The 26,824-nt window shown below is 38.1% G+C and overlaps 1 protein-coding gene across 11 annotated transcripts in view; it reads right to left on the bottom strand.

The window, feature by feature from the left end:
• Window positions 1-26,824, bottom strand: part of ctnnd2b (catenin (cadherin-associated protein), delta 2b) — a 157,584-nt gene that overhangs the window by 30,310 nt on the left and 100,450 nt on the right. For 8 of the 11 annotated variants that reach the window (XM_067529330.1, XM_067529323.1, XM_067529324.1 and 5 more), the window contains 3 exons: window positions 26,585-26,641; window positions 14,095-14,227; window positions 11,458-11,671 (listed from right to left, as the gene is read on the bottom strand). In XM_067529330.1, coding sequence (XP_067385431.1) covers window positions 11,458-11,671; window positions 14,095-14,227; window positions 26,585-26,641 — 404 coding nt within the window. The remainder of the gene's footprint in view (window positions 1-11,457; window positions 11,672-14,094; window positions 14,228-26,584; window positions 26,642-26,824) is intronic. The other 3 variants (XM_067529332.1, XM_067529328.1, XM_067529327.1) reach the window with 1 other exon arrangement.

Genomic DNA, 26,824 nt, shown 5'->3' with positions numbered 1-26,824 from the left:
GAAGGAGAATTTTGTGGTCAACAGTATCAAATGCGGCAGTGAGATCCAGAAGAATGAGAAGTGATGGGAAGCCCTGGTCAGGAGCCATTAGGAGGTCATTGGTGACCCTGACCAGGGCTGTCTCAGTTCTGTAGGAATGATGTTGGGAGTTTGCCATTCTGGAGGGAGTAATTAATGATGCTGGTGATGAGGGGGGTTATGTCTGAGACATTAGATTTTAACAAGAGGGTCCAAGGTGCAAGTTGAGGGTCTCATTCTCTGTATGATAACCTCAACTTATTTCACTGTAGTGACCGAAAACTGTGACAGACAGCCTTTTGGCCTTGAAGTGGGCAGGTCTGGGGGTGAGGCTTTTGAGACAGACAGTGAGGAGTGGATGGTGTCTACCTTAGTCGTGAAATGTGCAATGTAACTTTTGCACTGCTCCTCTGTGTGCTTGCTGCCAAGTGTGCTTTAGTAGTAGTCCACCAGTTCACTGACTGAGGAGAGTCGTGGGACAATGGAAAGATTTTTGATGTCAGCATTTAAATCAAAGAGATTTACATTTCTCAGATTCCTGAAACGGATACATCATTGTGGGTTGGAAAAAGATGTATATGAAGGGAAGTCCATTGAAACGATTTTGTGGTCAGAGACACCCAGGTTGTATATACTTGGGAGATTAGAGATGGGGACAGAGTTAGAGTTCTACACTAAAAAAAGTGTAAAATGCCCTAGTCTTGTTTAACGGTCAGCTGTTATCATAGTATATGATTATAAACATTTTTAAATTAACAACTTATCATGTAAATTCTGTTGTAGAGGCTTTTGATTAAAGTTTAAAAAAAAAATCTGAAAATGTCATGATAACAATAATTACAGAAAATGCCAGGAAAAAAGTACACAGAAACACACAACTTCCAATTAGCACCCTGCATCTTTAATAACACAAAAGTGATATGTTTCGAGTGTTGCTCTAATTTTTAACAGGTAATCTTTTATTTATTGCTTTAGGTTAATCCCGTGCTGCTGTAATTACTAGAAAACAAGGTAAAACATATTAAGATAAGTACTGAAGGCAGTAAATTACTAACAAAAAATTCAATTGAACCTCTCCCCTGTTCCTAATTCCCACCCGAATTCAACATACAGCGACCAGCCAACCAAGAAAATGGACTGAGTGTTCTCTTGCCTTCCAATTACGGTTTCCTCCGTCAGGTGCTACACACATAAACACACACATACTGACAATCGAATAGAAAAAAACTTTACCTCTTAAATACCAAGACACAGACACAGACACAAACACACACAATAGAAGGATATTATCACACTTTGAGTGGTTGTTGAGTGGTTTTACACACATGCACATACACAGACACTCATATAAACTGTGATAACTTTGAGGATCTACACAAGCCAGCATAATTTTTACTGACCCTTTCATCTTGGAAAGTATCTATGCCCCAATCTATGGACTCGTAATTAGATGTTTGCACATTTCAGAGTGTCCACCCCTAGTCATATATGCACTCACCACCTCGTTTTTTATAGATGTAATTAGAGCTGTAGTAGTTGAAAAAGATCCTATCCTTAGATCTCTGTGTGTGTTTGGAATAAGGCATCCTCTCTTTAGTTACATGTTGTTCACCCTTGGATGAACAGCAACTGTATAATTACCATTTCTGTTATCTGTCTTTGTGAGTTTGTATGAATTTTGTCTGTACGTAAGTGTGTGTGTGTGTGTGTGTGTGTGTGTGTGTGTGTGTGTGTTTGCGCGCGCATCTAAGCCCTTTCGAGAAATCAGTCTCAACTCTGTCAGCTATTTGGAGTCTGTTGTTATGTGCAATGTAAAATGTATAGACCAGATCATTTGTACCAGCCCCTAAAGAGAGCAAAAGATATGTATTACTGCTTAGAGACAACTAGTAGCTTGACGACATCTAGTGAAAGTTGAACCACCAAATGGTGTCTAGGTCGTCCAATATTTGAAAGGAGGTAGGTAGTGGATGGATCACAAAACATAGGAATTTCATTGTCAAGAAGGAAACAAATTTACCAAAGTGCTGAACTTACCCCTGATGTTTTTTGCTGCTGTGTCTTTAAATGCTGTATGTTAGTGGTTAGAGCAAAAAGCATATGAAATTGGACATAATTTTGCTTCATAATTTTGGGTAGGGACAAACAACCTATAAGAGCTGGAGGCCTTGTTGGGGTTTCATAGGCACGTGGCCTGTTCATGATTGGATGTTCTATTGGGTGAAATGTTTACTTGATCATTCAAAATAATTGGGGCATTTTTTTGCTCTGATCTTTCAAGTCTGTTAACCACATTAATAAACATATCTTTTATGGGGGAAAAAAATAAAGCACAGCATATGATGTCATGGTGCAGCTGCAAGAAAAAGATGATCCTTTTTATTATCTTGAGTAAAGCCATCTGTTTGCCAACATCATTTCTTGCTGTGCAAGGTATGACATCATCTCTCTGGGATGAAAAGCAGTGGGATTTTATCTTTGATCTGAAACACTGACAAACACACACACACACTGTCTCACACATACAATATACTCTATTAATGCATGCTGGTACACATGCAGGGACACAATCATCCCAAGTCTATCAATATCACACACACATACACACACACACACACACACACACACAGCATTGAGTGAATGACAGATGAAGGAGGTTAATTGCCTCAGCCTTACATCAAGAGTCGCAGCAGGAGGTTATGAATGTACTGTTATATGGAAGGAGGGGAAATTAATATGTTGTCCCTCTCTGTGTCTCTGTAGCCATTTCCCCTTTCTCATTTTTACTACGCTTTCATTCCTTTTGTATCTCTGTCTTCTGCAACATTGGAACGCATCTCTTTGCCTCTTGATCTCTTGCTGAAAAAAGTACATGTTTGCTGGTCTACACAAAAACAGTTGTTGTTGACCAGGACCAGCAAGTGTCCAGGAAGCAGACTGAATGTTCAGCCCAAAGCATTTTTTTTTTTGCCTTTTTGAGTTTGTGAATGTGTTGACTATTCACTGACCAGTCTAAATGTGAAATTCTCACATTTAACTACTTCAATTAGTGATTTAATCACCTTCAGGAGCTGGCTGTAGTCACAATCTGATTGCACGCTGATGATCTGACTTTAAACACAGCACGGTGCCTTCATGGTAAGAGAAACCACCCTCCTATGACAGGCAATGTGTACACCAACTGACATTTCAGTCCAATTCCGTTGGAGAATCAGTTGTCTCCTTTTTAATTGCTGTCATCTTCAGGCCAAAAGAAAATGTAGAGTACAGTTGAGGGAATTCTTGAGACTGTAATGACTGGTGTCATGATGCCTGGCAGCAAAAAAAAAAAAAAAAAGTCTATCTTACATTTTTATTCCTAATATGACATATGATGAGAATTTGTTTTTCTTTATTTATTTCTTTTATTTTGGGAGAGAGGGGTTATTATATGAATATGTCTTACAAAATTTCATGTAAAAACTGCATGTAGGCTTACTCAAATTAACAGCCAAGTGGCCTAAACTTGGACACACTTAGGTGTACCAACAGGACAGTGAAAAGAGAAACACAGAAACACACAGAAAAAGAGCTTTTAGAATGGCCATTATAAACTCCTGACCTCAACATAATCCAACTATGTAAGCGGAACCTAAAAATTATGTCTGTGCCAAAAAAACGCAGCTAATTTATTTGAGATTTACCAATTCTGCAAAGAAATGTGGTCAAATATCCAATCAGAGTTCAGCCAGGAGCTCGTTGATGGCTGCCAAAAGTGTCTGCTCAAGGCGAAACTTGCTAAGGGACAATGTTTGGCCTACCATATTCTTTGAAAGTGCTTACTAAAACTTTTAATTTAGTAAAGAAATGTCTTTACTCTTTCAAGATGTCACTCTGAATCCCTTTCCCTGGTTAATCTGGAAGAGCATTGTGCCTGGATTGCATCCAGACTGTGGAGCGCTCATAACACGTGTGAAAACAGCCATATCTACTTTTTAAGAGACCACCAACATGAGCAATCCAGACCTGTCACTCAAAATGATGTGTTCTGCTGTGACTGGATGAAAATGTTGCATTGTAATGTCAAGTGGAACCACAGGTACTGACAGCCTGTGGATTTCAAAAGGGAATGGAGAAGCTAAAGAAAGCTCTATGCTCTGTGAGTCAGCAGAACAGATATTATTTTGTTAACTTTTCTCTTAACTTCTCTTCTCATGCCTTTGTTCAGTTGACACCATATGTGTGATCAACAAGATTGGATCCAGGGTCAACAATACTACAAGAATATCCACCAGAAATTGAGCCAAGGTGACCCTTGGTGGAAGGGCGGGGCCACACCTGATGGGGATGGGTTCGAACCTGCAGCCTTATGCATCCCAACCCCACACTCTACCACCAGGCCCCCATTACACTTACAGTTTTAGACATATTTTTAATTGAACCTTTATTTAACCTCAAGTTCTCCTATTGAGACAATAACCGTTTTTTTCTAAGAGTCAGCTGGCCGTGATAGAAAAGATACGTTTCTGACAAGGCAAACATGAAAAATTATAATTACACTAATAAAACCACCATGTATAAAAGCTTGTAAGTAAGCAAAGAAAAATGATAAAGGAAAACTTTCCCATTTCTTTTGTATTCACTTTTCTTGAAAAATATTGTAGAATTATTGAATGAGTGTCACTGTGGTCTAAATAGTGGAGGAATGTCTCTGTAGATATAGTGCAGACCTAACAAGAGTACCTCAAACTTAAAGGGTGTTGGAGTTGAGAGCCAAGCAACATGTCAGGGATTCCCAACTATGAGACACACTCATTTAAAAGTCTCTCCCAAATTAAGGCCATGTATTCCCTTTCTTTTTATTTTCTTCTTCCTTTTCAATAGAAATAAGTTTCAAAACCTATAATTAAAAGAAATGATAATGTAAAGAAATGCTGTCAAATGTATGTGTGATTCAGACTTATTATACAGTCTGGCACCGCTGAAGAGATAATCACTAATACAGGTTTCTGCATAAGGCTCATCCTCCCAACCAATCAGAGGAAATATTTTCACATGACTGGTAAGTTCTGTAGCTTCTCATTCATTCTAATATCTTAAGACTTTATACATTAAAGGCTGAGTGAAGTGGAGCACGGAGAAGGACTTAAGGTCCTTGTGAAGCTTTGGTAGTTTTTGAGTTGCGGGACTAACAATGAAAAATGTGGGTATTGTTTTACGTACATTGGGATTCTTTTTTGACAACTTTTAATTTTATTGTTAATACCTTCTGAACTTATTTGGCTGAGTGTTGTCATGGATGCTATTGTTTCTATCACTTCTAAATGGACTCTCCCCAAATACTTAAGAATACCTACACCTCAAAACAAGTGCTCCCCGTTCAGTTCACATTTGTACTTGCAACACTAAGCAAGCACTCCTCCTGCCTAGCTACTGTGGCAGCAGCACTGACCTATTGTGGCAACAATATCCAGAATCACAAAGTGAAATCATAACACACCAATAACGCACCATAACGCGCCAACAGAAAGGTGGCAGGAATACTCACATGATGATGCAAAAAAACTAAAATTCAACACGGCATAATTTCAACTTCAAATTCTCTGTTGCTACTAGGTATACATCTGTTAAATGGTCTGCACTCATATAGCACTTTTTTACCTATTGGTGCTCAAACTCAAAGCGCTTTACACTGTTTCTTATTCACCCATTTGCACTCACAATCACACACACACACACACTCATACACCGATGGGGGACACTCACAGGGTCTTGCCGGGTGTCTTGCTCACTTCGACATGTGACTGGAGGAGGTGGGGATTGAACCAACAACTGTGAGATTGGTGGACAACCGCTCTACCTTCCTGCGCCACAGTCTCCCATTATTCCAATTAAAATCTCTTCTTGACCAATTATGGTCAAATGCAAAAATTGGAAATCCCAACCATACTTTCCAATTAGTGTCTACTTTGTACTTCTTGTTTTGTCAACTGAACAGTGAACACTAAAGCAGAACTTGAAAGAAAGGATACATGTTACTTTACTGATGATGAATTTCCTGTGTCACCTTTAGTTCTGTAAAGCTAAGAACAAAAAAGGGAAAAAACGTGGAGAAAGACTGAACACTAGTGGGCAACAACCCTGTTTGTAATTTTAGTGCCATCAAGGAAACTGTACACAATAGTGTGTGTTTGTGTCTAGCCAAATCTGTAGCTAGGCAAGGCAGGCAGCTTGACTTCCCACTGTGATCCTGATTTAAAATGCTCACAAGAGAGCAGGAGAGAGCCAGAGAAGAAAAAAAAGAAAGACAGAGAAAGGCAAAGAGGACAGGATAAGGAGAGACCAATTACGAGAAAGGATGAGAGAGGATGAAAACAGAGAGAGAGAGAGAGAGAGAGAGAGAGAGAGAGAGAGAGAGAGAGAGAGAGAGAGAGAGAGAGAGAGAGAGAGAGAGAGAGAGAGAGAGAGAGAGAGAGAGAGAGAGAGAGAGAGAGAGAGAGAGAGAGAGAGAGAGAGAGAGAGAGAGAGAGAGAGAGAGAGAGAGACAGAGAGAGAGAGAGAGAGAGAGAGAGAGAGAGAGAGAGACAGACAGACAGACAGAGAGACAGAGAAGAATGCACAGTCTGTCTGCGTCCGGTCGGTCGTTCAGCTGATTAATTTGTGACAGGAGGGATTTCAGTGCTCCGTGCCTTGAATTGCTGCTCTAATTTATATGGTAATCGTCTTTAAGAGTGTAGCAGCATACAAAAAAACTTTTATTTCCATCTCTGCTAAGCATAAACCCTTTTCTATAGTTACAGCACACAGAAATACATGAATTCATAGAACACAAACACTGAAAATGTTTGTACCACCCCAGAATTCTGTCTACTTCATGTCCTGCTTGATCTAAAGTAATGTTGCAATTTCTTTAAAGGAAGGGTGATTAAAGCTCAAGGGCAACCTTTGTAGGATACAAGGACGGTTTGCAAAGGACAGATAATAATTAGACGCTCAGAACTCTAAACCTGCATTCATGTCATGTTGAAAGGATTGAAAAGATTCCCACGCTTTTATGACGTCCAAGTGTTCCCATCCTTGGAAGTCAATAGGTTGTATGAGGCCTAAATAATACTGTGTATTTACACGGTAGTAGTTATTGTCTTCATTACATTTAGGTTAAATTAAATGAAAAGTCAAAATTATTCTGGATGGAAATCACTACTCGAAGTGGAAGAAATAAAATGCCATTTGACTTTGGGGGTGGGGCGTTTACTAAAGGATGCAGTGATCAGTGGTAGGCTAGATCCAGAGGTCACATGACTAATTTTGTGTACACTACCATGATGATAGGAGTAGATGGAACTAGTGTAGATTTTAAATGTATGTTGGTAGTATGGAGTTAAAGCACAATTAGAACTGTATCTTGCAAAATGTAATTGATTAAACATTTCTGACCCTTACATTACCTCTGCAGTTCATTCAGAATGATTGAAACAGCCAAAATAGACAACATTATGGACCTGTAGCTGCAGCATTAGCTAAGTTAGTTCAGCTCCCATTGGAGTTAATAAAACAAACAAACAAAAAAATAAATAAATACATGTCGATGTTTACTAAATCTGTTTACAACTGATGCCATTTCCCAAATCCTCATAGAAGCCCTTTACTATCCAGATACTGTAATTATTTAATTCTGGAAATACCTATGAAATGAGGTGAGTGCATTCTAAAAACATTGCTGTATATTGACCGGAACAGCAGTATAGGTAATATCTGAAAGGTCCAAAATGGGCTTCAGACCTGCAATATCTAATGCAACTGTCACTTAATGGTAGTTATTATTAGCACAAGCAATAACAGTGTATGTAAGTGCTATGCTAAGCAACTGTAGCTAACTTGTCTGTAATGTTAAAGGGAGGCTAAAAGATATATTTGATCACTGTTGAACTTAATTTTCACAGGTATTACCTCATACATTAAATGATGCCTTTAAAACCATCATCCACCCTTCCTTTGGTTGTATCACAGGTTAATCACTGAAGTGTCACTACTCCTGCCAACATGGCAATGTTGTCATTTGACTGATGAATTCTGGGATTGCATGACATCATCTGCAGGAGCTATATAATGGCAGTTTCACTAGGTAATGGTAATAGACATAAATGATCAGCTAAAGCTGTTTCAGTTATATGATCCAGTGCTTTTACAGGTGTATTTTAACACTACATATATTGTAGCATGACATCATGATAGTAATAGCATACTGAAGTTTCTGCACTGTTGGGCATTTCAAGAAAAAAACAATGATCACTCTAAAACATAATGGAAGCAGCAAATAATGTCAGGATGAACAGAATAATTAGTTGCTAAAAAGAATTTTGCAGGTCTGTGACAAGATGAATTCTTGTGAATGCTTTATACACATCCACAACCCCAAGCACCACACCCTTAGTTTTTATGACATAACAGATTCACTATAATGTTCATTATGGTCATTCTTGGGAACATAATGGTAAAGAAACTAGTAAATACCATTCCCAGTGTGGCACAAGATATTTTTAGTTTTGACAAAGAGAAAGATGCACACGAGAACACCACACTGATGACAGACAGGCTACCGTTAGAACTGCAACAGAGAACCCCCAGAAGCCTTCATTCACATCCACTGTTGAGTTTTGTACAAAAAACAAGGGGAAATCTATTGAATATGTTAACCTTGATTAGTTTTCATGATAAAAGGCAAAGTGATGGAGAAAAATGTTCTTGGATTAAATGTATGAACACACCACACGTAAATAAAACCTTTGACAGAGCCTGAGAAGAGTAAAAGAGTCTTTTTGCAACATTTATGACTTATTTACAGTATTGGAAAAGTAATTCAGCTATGAGCTTGCAAGGCAACACATCCACCTCAGTAATCTTCATGTGCTGACAAAGAACATTTGATATGCTTCAAAGTTGTAAAAGCCTGTGGCATGTTTGTTTCAAAGTACCGTTTCCAAAGACACAAATGAACTTTCATGCTTGAATGGTTAAAATCAATAAACACCTTACACTGTTTCAATTTATCCTGAAATAGAACAGACTTGACCCAACCATGCGTTCATTTCTAAAGTCAGCACAGCCAAAAATCACACAAAAATGCTGCTTTTCTTTTTTTGTAGATTTTGGAAATTAATATTTTTTCCAACAGAAATAACTATATGCTAGGTTTCTGGCATGTTGAGCCCTGACATATGATGCTCCTTACAGGACTAGAGCAGAGATGTTTTCACGAGCGTGGGTGATGGTAAGAGAAATCCATTTTTCTCATTTGGCTCCTGGATTCAAATCAACCCTTTGAGGATTCTGGGCATAGATCAGTTTGAAAATTGAGTGTTATTCCTCTTTTAGTTCTGTCAAGTCTCCATCCCCCCTCCAGAAGTCCTTTTACCACGGGTGCCCATGTGAATGCCAAACAGAAAGGAGTTGCCAGGATATATACAGTCAAAACAGTGAAAAACACTAGTAGAGGCATTGCTAGTAACCCTTTAATCCTTTTAGCAGTCAGTTTACCGGACATGGGTAACTCTTGAATTAACTTTGTACAATTCTGATGATATTTGCATCTACAAATGATAAATAATAATACAAACCTACTGTAGATACAAGTGCAGTGTAGCACAATGCACAGAAGTTCAATTTGACAAGTCAACAGCACTTGATGAGCAGGCAGGTGGTAAACAATTCACTTCTATGTGTGTGTGTGTCTTTGTACATGTACAATTTGTTTAGTGTGCCTTATAATTTGTACATCTGTGTGTATGTGTAATTGTGAGAAGGGAATGTGTCTCTGCTTGTCTGTGGGTATGTAGATGAATGTAAGTTTAAAGCATTTGTATTTTGAGACTTGTTAAAATACTGTTTGACAGATTTGGGCATGTTAACTTACATCATCTCCAGTTTAAAGTAAAGTAATATCTGTTGTATAGATGAAACATAATTCCCTACACTCATACCATAATTACACTCATACCATAGCATCATTATGGTTCTCTTAGCACAGTAGGTAAGTAGATGAGGTGCATCTGATCAAAGTGGGGAGCTCAGTGTAAAACTAAGTTGGTGTTAAAATGCATTTGGGTGATCTGAACAGAACTGCACAGCTGGACAAGTCACTGGTCATGTCTATTCAATGGTGTCTCCGCATTGTCCAGCAGACCACTTGTGTTAGATTTTGTTACGTCTGCATAATTTCTGCTAAAATTTGACACACAATTGGATGGTAAACACGCACAAGTAGACCAGTCATAATATCAGCTTTTGTTTGATATGTTGTCCCAGAAATAATTGCGTTGCACAATCTACATTCTTCACTGTCCCTGACCTGCCTGACTGCCCAACACAGAGCCATTTTATAAGAAACATGAATGACCAACACTTTGAGATGTCCCTGAATGAATATCGCTCACAGGACAACAGGCAGATTTTGTCAGCTGCTGGCAAAAGATTTACTTTAATGTAAAACCGTCACACAAAAGGCAAATGATAGATCCAGATAACAAGAAGAGAAGAAATATCTGAACTACAATCCCAATTTGGTGGTAAGGAGAGGTGTCCAAACAGCTGTTTGACTAGCTTGGCAATCAGTGTCACACATCAGTCACATTAATGTTCACCCAAACCCTGACAGTTTATTGAATGGTCATTCCCTTTGCCTTCTTACCTTTCTGTTTTCAATTAAATCACTTCTTTATTTTTTTGCTTTTACATTCATTCTGACACCTAAAGTTTAGCAGAAAACTGTTCTATTAAATACAATTTGGCAGCTATCACACATTAGCAAGCAACCTGAAATGTCTCTGTCCCCCACACACACAAGAACGGTCGTCTGCAAGGCAACTCAGACAAACATGCATGTAAACACAATGGGCAATATCAATTTCAGCAAAAATATATAAAGTCATGTCCATACATTGTACAATAAGTTAATAACTTAATTATTGTGGCAGGTGTAAGCCTGAGGGGCAGCTGCACCCAGCCTGCCATCGAACATGGGGATGTGGGGGGGGAGCCAGGCAAGTTCTTACCAAAACTATCACCATGAATATTATTGATAGAATATACCTTGATGACATACAAGGTGGTTTTAATGTTTTGGCCACTGCATTAGCGTTTACAAAAGCGATATTATGTCCCAGATCACCTCATCAAGTGGTTTGATTGACTGGATCACATTCCATTGTGGTGGTTGTGTACACCGCCTATGATTCACCAAAAACATTTTTTAAAACCAAGATTAAACAGGATCTAACAAGTTATAATAAAGCTGATAGATTTTTGATAGTTTGTGTCAACAGAGACGCACATGGTCAACAAAATATACAAATAATCCAAGGTACTGTTCTTTAATAAAAGGGGGTAAAAAGGGATTGAACTGATTTTTACATTAGTTGTGCATTTGGATCATTACAATATGTAACAGTTTTTTTTAAATACCTGTGAGCAACTCCCGTATTTCCACATCTGTGGTCTTCCGAAGCAGCCGGACCAGAGCTGGTATGCCCCCGCAGTTCTTTAGGGCAATCTTGTTGTCGTCATTAGCTTTGCCATACACCAAGTTTCTTAGGGCTCCACATGCACTGCGGTGGACATCTGTCATCCGGTGGTCCAACAAGTCCACCAGCAGTTGGATGCCACCTTGCCGCCGAATCTGAGGACAGAGGAAGGACGAAAAAGTGACTCTAAGGGCAAATTTGCAAATAATAGAAGTGAATCTGCACTTCAATAGAAGTGTATCCCACTGAAATATGCCAGCTGGTGTCTATAGAGACAGTGTATATAGCTGGGGACATTAGGCCATGTCACTATAAATTACAATTGTTTGAAATTAAACAGTGTGCCATGGCTGCTAATGGCAAGATTTATTTAAATGCCAGCCAGTGCTCTTTTCCTAAGTGTGTCTCTGTGTCTCAGCCCTCCCTGCTTTCTTTAGTCTAGACGGAGGGAGAATGTAGGACAAACTGCCAGCTCCTTATGAAAACAAAGAAGAAACATTAGGAAACAAGCCTGTACAGAGAGTAGGTAGTTAGAGCATTATGTACATTGCTTTATTCAGTGCCTCAATGAATTCAACTTCAACTGATGCACTGAGTGAAAATCAAACTGGACAATAATTTTGTCAAAAATAAGTAGCCATCCTTACTAAGTAAATAATCTTTATTAAGATAATAAAACATTTTAAAATTAGTTGCTCGATTACCTTTACCTCCCCTGACAGGTATTGATTTTAGAAGAACTAAAAATAATTATTGTATTATTACAGATATACCTATTGATTATTTCAGCCCCACCTAACTAAGACAGGGCGACACAAAGAAATGTTATATTAACACCCAACACAGTGAAGCAAGCGAACACAACACATCTGGTGCTAGGAGACCACATAGGGAGTAGGCACATATCCCCCAGCATCCAGTATATTGTTTCACCATTCAAGCATCTCTCTCAAGGGCAAAAACAATTTGTCCTGCGGAGGTGTAGTCTTGGCAGCCTTGCTCTAAATGCTGCTATACTTCATTCTTCTACACAATCTCAACATCAGTCATTTTTCTCATTCGTCTAACTCTCACTCTATTTTTAATGCCTGTTGGCTTATTGCTGTTTGAAGAACTTTGCGCTCAAATCCATCGTCTCGATGGGGATTAATAAAGTTGAATTGAGCTGAATTGAGTTGACATTGAAGAGACGGAACAGTTTTCTCCGAGACACTGAGTGACGATAGCTCTAAAGGACAGGAAGATAGATTGCGGGAACAGGGCTATATTCAGAGTTGGGTTAAGTGCGTGTAATGAGGACTTAATGCCATCTAATATGGAGTCTGATGAAGCTCAGACAGCTGCACCCATGTGGGACAGTTTCCCCTGAATAAAGATGTGTCTTGAATTTGCCACTGTTTAGGTGACACAGCTCTAAATTTTAATAATTATATTTAGCCCTAAAAGTTGGTAAAAATGTCACTTATTCAGAGATTATGGTTTTGTTAATGTCTGTAAGCTGCCAAAGTAGTATAAAAGTACTCTAAAGTACATGTGGATTTCTTTCGGGTGGCATGTCCAATAAAGTGTTGTTCCACATTAAAGAACATGTCAAATCATTGCATACGGTGCTACGTTTATTAAAAACAGAAAAGTCCCAGATATAGAATTAAAGTGGGAAATAATATATGAGAAATATGTGGAGCGGTATGTCTGGTTGGTGTGTTGTTAATCGCTTTTGGACAACAGTGGAGGTATTTGACGTCCACGAATGATTGAATCCAGGCGGCAGACTGACATTAGTTTATGTACAAACTAGACGTAACATTTTAATTAATGTGATTTAGGTTGTACTCACACTTTCATGGCTGCCTTGCACCACGTTGGAGAATAATTACCAAGTGTTGCCTCAGCATCAGCCACCTTTTCTAACTTGTAAAGAAAATGTACTTCTAAAAATGTCAAATCCATCAATTACCATCCATAACCACTTATTCTGTTTAGGGTTGCGGAGGGCTGGAGCCTTTTAGCTGTGAGGGTGCAATGCTAACCAGTCCTCCACTGTGCTGTCCTAAAATGTCAAATAATTTCTTAAAATGCTTCATTTTAGGTATGTTACTATTACTAACATATTTCCATCTTATAGGTGAATTACAGTACGACGCAAACCACCTGCATTATTGTAACAATATATAATATAGCAGTAGTATTTCTCAATTTGATTCATATTTCTGTGTGAGCACAATCTCAGTCCTATGGGATCTTTCTTGTGTTATTCATTGATAAATTAAAACCCTGATAAATTAAACTTGAAAATATGAGCTTTTCTAAAAAGCACACCATTTCAAAACAGCGGTACTTTGAAAAACCTTAACGCTTAAAAATATATATCAAAAAATATGCATATCTTTCTGCATACTAGAAGAAAAAAGAGAGACAGTAAAAAGTACAAAAGTAGTACAAAGTACAGCCTTTGATTCATCTCACAACTTTACTGTAAGTGAACAACAATTTTGCCTGTGTCCATATGATCAACAGAGTGACTTTTGGAATTCCCATGTCTGAGATTCCCCTCTCGTTTCTCTTCACAGATCAATACCTCTGATTTAATCTTGTTGTCTCCAAAGCAGAGGTGCTGGAGGTAGGCAGCAGCATTGGACTGGACTGATGGGAACTGATGCTGCAACATCTGGATCACCTCTGGCAGCTCAGGATCCCTCCAGCCAAACTCCCTAGGATGACACACACATTGAAAATACATTATGTTTGATGTGTACAGAGATAGAAAAACAAAGTGTGTGTGTATGTGTGTGTGTGTGTGTGTGCGCGTGTGTGTAGCTGGCCCCCCTACTGTGACCCTGATTTAAATTGCTCACCAGTGAAAAATAAAGACAGACAAAAAAGAAAGTGGATGGAGGTGGTAATCAAAAGACAGAAAGTAAAAATTGTAGACTTGTACACTCACTGCTCTGTTAAAATTGCATTCGAATAAAGGTGACCACAACCCCAATTCAAAATATGTAAAACTATGTGTAAAACATAAATAAAAACAAAATGCAATGATTTCATCTCATCAATCTAAATTTTTATCCACAATAGAACATAACCAACATGTCAGATGTTGAAACTGAAATTTTACCTTTTCATGGAAAATATTAGCTCATTTTGAATTTGATGGCTGCAACCCCTCAAAAAAGTTGGAACAGGAGCAACAAAAGGGTAAAAAAGTAATTGCTGCAAATAAAAAAAAAACTAATGGAGGAGCATTTGACAACTAATTAGGTCAACTGGCAACAGGTCAGTAACAGGACTGGGTATAAAAGGAGCATTTCAGAGAGGCAGAGCCTCTCCAATGTAAACATGGGCAGAGGTTCACCAATCTGTGTCCAAAAAATTGAGGAACTATTTCAGAAAAATGTTCCTCAAAGTAAAATTGTCAAACACTTTACGGATCCTACCATCTACAGCATATAATATCGTGAAAAGATTCAGAGAATCAGGAGGAATCTCTGTGTGCTAGGTACCAGGCTGAAGGTCAAAACTGGATGCATGTAATCTTTGGGCCCTTAGGCAGCACTGCATTAAAAACAGGCATGATTCTCTACTGGACATCACTGCATGGGCTAAGGAACACTTCCAGAAATCACTGTCACTGTGCAGTCCACAAATTTTAGTTAAAGCTGTATCATGCAAAGAAGAAGCCATATGTGAACACGATGCCACCGTGGCAAAATGAAGAACTGTTCTGGGGTCATATAAATCAAAACTTGAAATTCTTTTTGGAAACCATGGACACTGTGTCCTGCAGATTAAAAATGAGTTACCATCCAGCCTTTCATCAGTAGACAGTTCAAAATCCTTCACGTCTGATGGTGTTGGGGTGCATTAGTGCCTATTTTGTGGGCAGCTTACACATCTGGCACAATCAATGCTGAAACATACTGTATGTTCCCATTCAGACAGAGTCTCTTTCAAGAAAGGCCTTGCAGATTTCAGCAAGATAATACTAAACCACATACTGCAGCTATCACAACAGCATGGCTTCGCGGAAGAATAGTCCGGGTGCTGAACTGGCCTGGCTGCAGTCCAGACCTTTCACCAATAGAAAACATTCTGCTCATCATAACACAAAAAATCCGGCAACAAAGGCCCAGGACTGTTGAGCAGCTAGAATCCTGCACCAGACAAGATTGGGACAACAATTCTCTCCTAATTCACTCCAGCAACTGGTCTCCTCAATTTTTGACAGTTGTTAAAAGAAGAGATGATGCTAAAAAAATGATAAACATCGCCCTGTTCCAACTGTTTTGTTGCTGCCATCAAAATTCTAAATGAGCTAATATTTTCCATGAAATGGTGAAATGTCTCAGTTTCAACATCTGATGTTTATGTTCTATTGTGAATAAAATATGGTTTGAGGACATTTTCAAATCATTCCATTATGTTTTTATTTACGTTTTCCAACTTTTTTGTACTTGGGTTGTACATTCAGTACTTTTTATTGAATGACTATACATGTGTAGCAGCCTAAAACAGCTGTGTGATTCATGTGTGAATCTGAACAGAGGCGAGACATAATCAATGCAGATTCTCCACTGAATCATCAATACCCTTCAATGACATAATGCAATCAGACCCACCTTGTTGCTGCCCCTAAACAACCTTCACAGCAGCCTATTACAATGCTACATGAATCCAGTTTCAGGTTTGTGTGTCTGTTTGACACACTTGAGCAGAGGAGAGAAGTGGAGTGGTAGTGTTTATTTGCGTTTAAAACCTTATCACAGTGAAACCATCAGAAAAGGACGTTTTATGTCTTAGATTTACTGTGTTGTTCTAGTTACATCTGTTCCCTTTGTTTCTTTCAATCTCTACCCCACTCCACCGAACTCTCTACAGTATGTCTCGCACACTGACTCAGGGTGGAGGGGAAAAGTGATCACTGCCAGTTTCTGTCTAAGAATTTCACATGGTCCAGTACCTGTATAACAGATTGAATTACCATACAACTGTAACTATAAGTGAGACTAGTGCAGCTGTGCAGTAGTAACTTTATTAATCACATATCATTTGACTAAACAGTCTCACGGACAGCCACAGCAGCAGGATGCTGCCACCCACTGTATTGTTTTTATCGTCGAAGTGCTATGATATTTTAGTGGTTAAAATAAAGCTTTTGTATCAAGGAGCTCACTGGTTCAAACGTACCTGGGCTTCTCTTTTATTATAATTAAGTAACCAGGTTCCTAATGAGCTTTCTCCAATGGGCATCTGCATTAAAAAAGGCTTCAAAAGGGAACAAAGTTTTAAAGTTTTAAAAACTAAGTCCATCTGAAGAACAACTGAAAGAAGCCTCAAAGAAGCCTGTATGTTTAAACAGATTACCAGTAACAGGAGGGAAAGAGTGAATAAGGGAAAGATCATTAACAGGATGATGCTGCCTTATTTTTGCATCAAACTAACTGAAATTAGTGAGTAGTATTAGTCTAATTGATTTCCATAGTGGATATTTTTTGGCAGTGGATCAGCTGTCTTCCTCCCCTGGTTTTCTCCCTTAGTGAGCCATCTATAAAGATCCAAGTCTGAATAATTTCATGGTGTGGAGTACGGCCTATAATTTTCAATTAAAAAAAAAAATTAAAAAAATTACTTAAGACAAAAAAAAAAAAAATGGTCCAAAAAAATCTAACTTTTTGATTTAAGGGTTTGTGCTGTTAAATTATGTGAGTTTATAACGTCACAGTTAAAGTAAAACAAAGCAATACTAAAGACACGTTATGCAACCTTTAAAAAAAATATTTTAGTAGTAATACGCTCCACAATGATTAACGGATACATATGGGTATAATGCTGAGAAATATTCCTTTAATATCGAGAGACTGTTGACGATGTAGTGTAGCTATAGGAAACAGTCACAGTGATGTAGCATCCAGGCTGGACTAAAACTCAGTGACTATCCACTGAGACAGCAAAATGCAAACACACAGTCATGGTGTGTACTTCTAAATGCCATATTATGAAAACATTTTTAGCAGTTTCTTTTTAAGTAATAATCCACCACTGTGAAGGCGATGACTTAACCAAAACAGAATTTTTGTGTATTTTCATAGACAGACAAATCCCAACAACAACCATCTTGGATGCTATTTGAGAACTTCCTCCTACTGTGATAATGAGTCCTTTCTTCAAAACATCCCAGCTGCTTAGGTTTAAATGTGTAACCACAGTTTTAGTCTAAAGGCATGCTTTAGGCACAAAGAAACAAACCAAACTCACCAACCTTATAAATGTGTGGAAGGGTCTGTTTGCAATTGAGGTTAGAAAGATGTAATGTGAGAGAATGACGTCATGGTGACAAATCAGAGGGAGAGATGCAAGAATGAGAAGTAGCTGAGGCGTATTAATGCAGATCTGTAGCCAAGAACAACAAAAGTACCACATTTCCTTGACAGCGATGGTTTCTTGGGACCAACTAAAAGTGGGACCAGATCTATATTTAATTTTTTTTTTGTTTATATCGGGCAAAGTTGTTTCCCACAGTCGCTTTTTGGGTATTATTTTTGCTATAATTAAGCTTTTCGCTACAGTATGCACTTTAACCTAGAGCTAGCATGCGATTCAAAATCAATACACTCCTATGTCCAGCCTTCCCTGCCTATCCCTATCCCAGCTGTCATAGGGCGAGAGGTAGGGTACACCCTTGACAGGTCATCAGTCGATCTCAGGAACATATTTCTACAAACATTTTTTTTTTTTAAAGTTACATACTATCACTTTAAGTACAGTGTGTTCTGTTGCCTTTGTTCAATTCAACAAGTACAACTTCTGGTTTTAAATGTGCTCTTTTTCCCATGTTCGTTTGAATTTTTCTAACACGTTTGGGCTGCACACAGAAGACCTGTTTGCTATGCTCTTATGTAGAACCCCTTTCTCTTTGATGTATCTTATTTTTGATGCAGCAACAGCACAACATCCCTTTGGAAATGATTTCAGTTCTGTCTGATCTAATATAAAAACACACATGTACAGACTTCCACAAATACACACCAGCAAATACTGTAGAAAAAGTTGGCATGCAGCTTAGAGAAGCATTAGCTAACACCAACACACACAAGCACAATCAAGCAATCAAATACACAAAAACATATATTCACTTGGCCTGCATACACACCCAGGCATCAAAGGCAGTGCAGAAGAGATTAGCAAGCTTTTGTCTGTATGTTTCTTAGTGGGCCAATGAGATAAACCCAGTGTTTAAAAAATGTGGAGAAAATCATTTCAAAAGATTATTTTCTCTCTCTCTGAAAACCTCTCGATAACAAATTTCTCTTTTTTCCACCCTCTATTTTTTTTTTTCAGAGATTTCTCTGGATTCTCTGAATGTTTTATACTAAGTGCAATAAATACAACCCCTAATTCTTTGCAAATTTACATTAAATCATTCAATAAAATTTTAAAGTGTTACGCACTTTTTTTTAAACAGCAAGGAACCTCGCCCCCAATACTTAGGACTCAGCCTGTCTAGAATGTTCTTTTATAGCCAATCATGACACTGAACCTGTTGCCAAGTAACCTTGTTTGTTAAGATTTGAAGCAGTGTTTTCTGATCAGATTTCCATTCAACCATTAATTTTCTTAACTGCTTATCCTATTTAGGATTGCAGGGGGCTGGAGCTTATCCTAGCTGTCACTGGAGGAGAGGCAGGGTGCACCCTGGACAGGTCTCCAGTCTATCTTAGGGCCAACACTGAGAGACATACGCAGACAACCATTCACACGCACATTCACACCACTCAAAACCCACATAGAAAAGCCACAGACGGCTCTCCTATGATCAGATTTATGAGCTTTTACTTGCAAAGACAGTTGCAATGGTTGATTGGTGTTTGTGTCTGTGTTCACATATAAGTGGACATGCACCTGTCCCTTTCACGTCTCTCCCAATATCTCTGTCTCACGCTTCTCCCTCAGATCTTCTCTTTCATCTCTTATAACAGTTTGAAAATCTGTTATTTAAACTAACATCTTTTGCAATTAAACTGATATAAGAGAAACGTTACTTGAAGAAACAAATACAGTGTTGTAGTGTTTGCACTGACATTGTAAAAAAAATTTGATAAACATTTGATAAATAACTATGAAGTGCAAATTTCTGTCTTGCATGAGCTTCTCATTTAGAGGTGGACAATGGATTTGAGTTGAGATAATTTCTAGTTGAAATCTTTTCAGCCAAGATCCAGTAAAATATCTCTGTATTTAGAATATGTAGGATTCTACATTTAACCCTTAGTTAAGGGGGCACTCATTAAAATACTTGGAAATTTTAAATTTCAATGCTGGAGTGTTATTCTTGGATATAGGTGGACATTCTTTCAGATTTAGGCGGGAAATCAAATTAAAAGAAGTTACCATATTCGATTCCTCACCTACCTTGCATAAAAAAAAAGTGAATAAAATGTAGATAGATTATTGTAAAAAATTCACATATAAAGATGAAGGAAAATGTATTTCCAAATTCAGAAATTACTTACGGAACTTATGACACTAGTGTCAAAATATCATTCACACGATAAAGTGCAAAAACAACTGCAATAATCCACTGCATTTAAGCAAAAAAACTGTGAGAATAATTTAAAACCTTACGTAAACATTATAAACAAAAAAGAGCACTTTCCAAAAATCCAATTTTTAAACACAGTCATCAACCTGCTTTCAAACAAGATGACCCTGATCACCTGTCAAAGTCAATTCCAGTCCAGTTCTGCTTCACTGTTCTTTATGAAGCAGTTTGAGAAGTGTGGGGGTGATGTTTTTAAAGCCTGTGGAAGTTACTATATATGGTTCCTTGCCCGATAAAAGGTTAAGTCATACACTTAAGTTTATAGATTTTTCCATAACAAAACACAAAACATTCATATGAGAAATCTGTCAACACTGATGTTCGCATTTACTCAAAAGTGCTTTTCAGGTCTATTACTCACCAGAATAGCAAATATTGATATCACCTGCATTAGCAAGTTAACACTTGCATAAATGAAGGGGTAAATAGTACTTTTTGGCAGAACATGTATCATACACACACACACACACACACACACACTCACAAAAAACATAAAGGGGTCGTTAGGATGTAAAAAAAAACAAAAACCCAGTCTCACATTTAGAGATGACAGGAAGCCATGGATAGGTGAGAAACAAATACACACATGCAAAAAATGGAACTAACCTGCCTGTGCGCGTGCACACACACACACACACACACACACACACACACACACACACACACACACACACACACACACACACAATGACAGCACCAAAGCACAGAGTTGTTGTAGCCCTGGAGAGAAGTGGCACATCACAAGACATCAAACTCAACCCTGGGCCTCAAGCTGTAATGCTCCACAGGCAAACACACACACAGACAAAAGTTCATATTTAACATACATGTCATGTAAAAGTTCACATGCACACATGAATCACAAAACTGAACACACTGTTGACATGTTTTGCAAACTGTTGCTGCTCTGAGATACATCTTTGAAGCAAAACACAATTCTGAAGGACAGAAACAATTTTAAAAAATCTATAGTTGGAGTTATTCTAAATAAAATTTAGAGACTGTGTCTTCTCTCTTGTGTGTTCTGCCCCAGAAAGCTGTACTATAATGGTTCATACAGTCACTCACTCTAGCCTGGAGCTGTACTACTTTTCACTCAGCATCTGTCTCTCCTTCATTGTGTGTGTGTGTGTGTGTGCGTGTTTCATTTGTTCCAAAGAGAAGAGAACACAGGAGGATATGGCGCTCTAGTCCCAAACACTGTGTAAAAACATCACAGCAGGATGAGCAAATACTACTGAGCCATCTGTGAACTTGGTGAACACTAAGGGAATGGTTGTCTTGTTTTAGAGATGACGTTAAGAAAAGAATATGCAGGATTTTTGGATAACATTGCTGTATTGAAAAACAACTGTCTGTAAATGTCTGGAAAGTGAGGAGAACAGTTGCTGGAGTTTTAAGACAGGAATGTTGTCCCATCCTTGTCTGATGCAGGATTCTAGCTGCTCATCAAACCTGGACCTTTGTTGCCGGATTTTTTATTTTAAGATGTGCCAAATGTTTTCTGTTGGTGAAAGATCTGGACTGCAAGCAGGCCAGTTCAGCACTCAGATTCATCTGTGAAGCCATACTGTTGTGATGGATACAGTATGTGGTTTATCATTGTTTTGCTGAAATATACAAGACCTTCCCTGAAAGAGACGTTGTCTGGATGGGAGCATATGCCGCTCTTAAGCCTCTGTGTACTTTTCACCATTCGTGTCTTTGTTTAAGTTGCCCACGACATAGGAACTAATGCACCCCCACACCATCAGAGGTGCAGACTTTTGAACTGTCCGCTGATAACAAGCTGGATGGTCCCTCTCCTCTTTAGTCTGCAGGACACAGTGTCCATGGTTTCCAAAAGATTTTCAAATTTAGATTCTTCTGACCACAGAACACTTTTCCCATTTAGCCTCAGACTATTTTAAATAAGCTTTAACCCAGAGAACAAGGCAGCGTTTCTACATATGGCTTCTTCTTTACTTGATAAAGCTTTAACTTACATTTGTGGTTTGTACTGTGAACTGTGTTCACAGACAGTGATTTCTGGAAGTGTTCCGGAGCCCACGCAGTGATGTCCAGTAGAGAATCATGCCTGTTTTTTATGCAGTGCTGCCTGAAGGCCTGAAGAACACATGCATCCAGTTTTGACCTTTGGCCTTGTCCCTTGATTCCTCCTGAATCTCTGAATCATTTGAGGATATTATATACTGTAGTTGATGGAATCTTCAAAGTCTTCACAAGTTTACACTGAGGAAAATTTTTCTGAAATTGTTATAACAATTGTCAGACGCAGTTTGTCACAGATTGGTCTGAGCTGTTGCCAGTTAATATTATTAGTTGTCAAATGCTCCTCCATTTGTTTTTGCAGCAATTACTTTTCCTGCCTTTTGGTACCAGTCTTCAAACTTTTTTGAGATGTGTTGCTTCAATCCAATTCAAAATGAGCTAATATTGTCCATGAAATGGTAAACTTTCAGTTTCAACATCTGATATGTTGTTTATGTTCTATTTTGAATAAAATATGGTTTGATGAAATTTGCAACTCTTTGCATTCCGTTTTTATTTATGTTTTTACATCTTTCCAACTTTTTTGAATTGAGGTTGTATTATAAGAGGTAAAAGTGTGTAGTTTTTTTATTGTATTTTCTTATGTAGATGCTTTTACAGGATATCACATTTACAGTTAGGCATCAAATAAAAAGCAGCATATAATCTCCTATTTAAAAAAATAGGGCTTTCATGCGATTATAAAATTTATCAAATTAATTACATGTTTTGTAATTAGGTAAGCTAATGACAACCATCAAATTTTGTTGTAAAAGTATTTAAAACATATTTCAATACAAGTTACTTTTAGCCGATAAATGAATTAATAATTTACATGCCTTTTATTTCAGATTTAACTGTCAATATGCACTAACGGCCATAACAAGTAGTACTACAGCCAGCTTGTATAACATTTTTTTCAGCATTTTCACATTTACCTGTGGTTTATTATCTCACTAGGTGCATACTGTTTGATCCAGATCCAATTCTGCTATTGTGTACTCTTACTCAGAAAATGTACCTGAAACTACACCTGATACCGTGATATCCGCACATTAAGCAGAAAGGCAGAGGTGGAAAAATGGCTGTGGTTTGGAGGTGTTAAGATAAGTGACAGTGACTAAAGTAAAGCTGACTGCAAGCTCTTCATTGCTCTTTACTGCTCAAGTCTTAAGATCCAGTTGAGAACTGTCACTCATTTTTCTCGAGATAATTTTAAACATCTTTAATATTTACGACTCACATGAGCAACAACCAAGGGAGATCTATAATAACTAGAACTTTGCCAGTGTCTGACATGTCAAATTGGTATTCGGTATTGGCAAGTACTGAAACGCAAGTGCTTGTAATCAGTTATGGAAGAAGTGGCTTTAGGACATCCCTAGTTTGGGTTGTTCTGAACACTGTTCTGCACTTGGGTGAGGACCCAAACAACCAGTTTGAAACCACATCCAGTGATCAGATCCCAATCTTGGTCAGATCCCAAACAAAGTCTGAAGTTGTTACTTTTTTGTTGAGAAGATGATCCAACCTTGATCAGGCCCAAATATGCAGGTCTTTGTAAATAAGACCTGGTATCAACTAGGCATTTGGCAAAGTACGATGTTATACTGAGAACTAACAAACTGTCAATCTGCTTTTCCTTAGCAACCGACTGGGCCACACCTCACTTGTCACCCCTTGTCTAGGTAATGTATGTGTGCCTCTGTTTTCCAAGTGCAGTCATGTCACCCCATCCAAGACATTTACACCACAATATGAGATGCCAGGCTGCCGGCAAATCAACAATTAAACTCAGTAAATAAATAAACTATCCATGAATTATGTATTCAAAAAGCAGGATGAGGTGCCGTAATGTGAGGCCTGCAGGCAGATAATGCTTACTGCTATATCGGGGAGAAAGGATTTCCTATGAGTCAGGGATTTTGTGAAATAGAGCGATTTGAAAGCACAGAGGGAACTATGCGATTTATGTTGGGTATTTGTGTGTGTGTGTGGTGCTAGCGCTGAAGTCTGTCAGTGGTAGTGATGTGTTTGACGACTCATTCCCCAAAAGAGAGACAGACACACAGACAGATGGGGTAAAGCTGCGGAGTAAACTGAAGAAAATAGTCAGAAAGAAAGAAAGTAAGCATAAAAAGACAAACTTCATTTAGATTATTAACAACAAAGCATTAACTTGTCTATAGCAAACTAGAAGAGGCAAGAACGGGACACAGTACAACAGAGGAGACCCAGATGTATCTGTTTGTATCACAGCACAAAATGATTTCAGACCAACAGCAACACACCACCTGGGATCTGTCTACAATATGTTGATGGGAGCAGTAATTAACACAGTAACTGATGATAATGATGGATAACACTGGTTAAAGTCAACAGTCCATGTAATTGTCCTTGCAGAGATGTTGTATCATGAACTGCTCTGTTTTGTTTATTAGCTTTTGTCTGTCTCTCTCTCTCTCTTTTAATAACCAGAAAGTGTCATCTGTACTTCACTGCACAGGATGCAACTAAGGCAGGATGTTTCATCATTTTCTCTACAGTAATTGTGTATGGATGTTAGGTAATGAAGATATATGTGGTAGCGTATAGTTTCTTTTAATTGAGTCATTATACAAAGTGAGCCAAAAAAGTGGCTTTTTTTTTGTCTTTTGACGTCACATGGTGTTACGGAGTCTGACATCTATCCTCAAGTGATACAAGATAAACGTTGAACCATTTATGTATAATAAATATGAAATAGGATGAAAACCCCAGCCGCTAGATGTTTCCCTCTTCACCACCCAAGTGTGCAATTTCAAATGTCAAGAGACATTTTTTTTGCTTTTTGATTGAACTCGACAGGCCCCATAGGTCATTCAGTGTAATACTGTTTTGCATTAATAGATTATCAGAAGAGTTTGAAAGGTCTTTGCTACAATGTGCTGTCCTAAATGTTAGGGAAATATATTACTCTATTACATGGACAAGCATTTCAATTTCACATTTTACACCCACTGTGTGTTTCTGTGTACATGTGACCCCATCATGGCCTCTACGTGAGAACGATGTTAATGGATGGTAGAAGGAGCAAAAGAGGTTAAGAAGAAGGTAAAATATACAGTCCACCAGAAAATATGAGAAAGAAAAAGAGCATCTGCGTGTTTTTTTAATCGTGTGTCTGTGTGTTTGTGGTGTGTGTGTTGGTATGGCTGACTGATTGGCCTATTGAAGCTAGAAAAGCTGAACGCAAGGTCAGAAGATGTCAGGCAGAGCTTAGAAATACACACACACATACACACACACACACACACACACACACACCATCTGAATCTCATGACTGAATATGGATCAGAGAGTTTCACTGTGCTTATGAGCATGACAGAATAAGAGACACTGCTATGATTGGGTCAGGTCCTGTCTAGCACAAATCTAATGTGAACGGGAACTTTTCCATTTACTACTGGTAGCCTCAAGGAGGAAATGAGTTGGGAGTACATAAGAGGCTGTATCCAAAGTAATGTGTGTTTATGTTATATATTGTGCTGGTGTATGCTTTGACAAATCAGCTAAATGACAATTGTTTAAGGCTTCCACAGGATAAAGTTCATGTTAGGGAGCCAGCTGCAAATGGGGATGATGGGCTCACAGTTATAAGGTATTTGCTGGGGCTTTTTTGTTTGTTTGCTTGGTTTTTTTGTCCTTTCAGCTTATCCTTTGAATTCAGGGTTGCAACAGCAGATCATTGTCTGCATGTTGATTTGGCAGTTTTTTACGCCAGATTCCTTGAAGTAGATGACAAGATCAATATAAAATAAAATTAAAGATAAAGATTTTGGCATCACAATAAACACTGGGCAAGCCACATGAATACAAAAGTCACAAAGCATGTTCAAAAATCACAAAAACAGACAATGGAAACAAATGACAGATAAAATAGGGAGATCAATGTATGGAGGGATGGAAGGATAGATGACAAGCCCAAGGAGAGAATGAGGAATATTTACAATCTAAAAAATAGATGCTTTTGTGAGTCATATTGATACAAATTGTAAAAATAAAATAAAATAAAAACAAAATTGTAAATAATTACTTAAACATTTTCAGCAAACCTAAAATGTATTTGCCTTTTTATAAAAATATATAAAGTTTGAGTCACAGAGTATGCTATTCTGACTTTATGCAATGCCATAATTAAGTGTCAAATCATTTGAAAATTGTCATCTAGTTTTTAAGTGTGAATTTATATAATGCTAAATAAAGATGATTTCTGTTTATTACAGCACTATGCATAAATGGGTGACAATACAAATGTGAAATGTTGTCATGCTGCCATTGACATTAACATCTGCATCCGATATAGGTGTCATATAAAAAAGATGGAGATTCTGTGAATGAGACAAAGGTAAGATAGATAGACAGAATGTAAATAAGTATAAATAAATAGTTGGATTACTTTGTCATTCTTTGCTCGGCTTGATTTTGATTCCACACAAGGAATTCAGGGTCGTACCTATCGAAGGGGGACAGGCAGAGAGAAACAAGAGAGAGGTATATGTTGGCTGTCTGGCAACAAATTATTCCATAACCGTCATAATCGTGATGATTAGTAAGCAGAAATCAATGTGTAGCCACTAGACTCGTCTTTCTCTCTCAACAGTATTCAGGCAATGGTAGAGGGGGTGGGTGAGGTGAA

The sequence above is a fragment of the Channa argus genome, chromosome 14 (genome assembly GCF_033026475.1).
Source record: "Channa argus isolate prfri chromosome 14, Channa argus male v1.0, whole genome shotgun sequence".
Taxonomy (NCBI): domain Eukaryota; kingdom Metazoa; phylum Chordata; class Actinopteri; order Anabantiformes; family Channidae; genus Channa; species Channa argus.
Note: the sequence above shows the minus strand (reverse complement) of the source record. Positions and strands in the feature narration are given on the sequence as shown.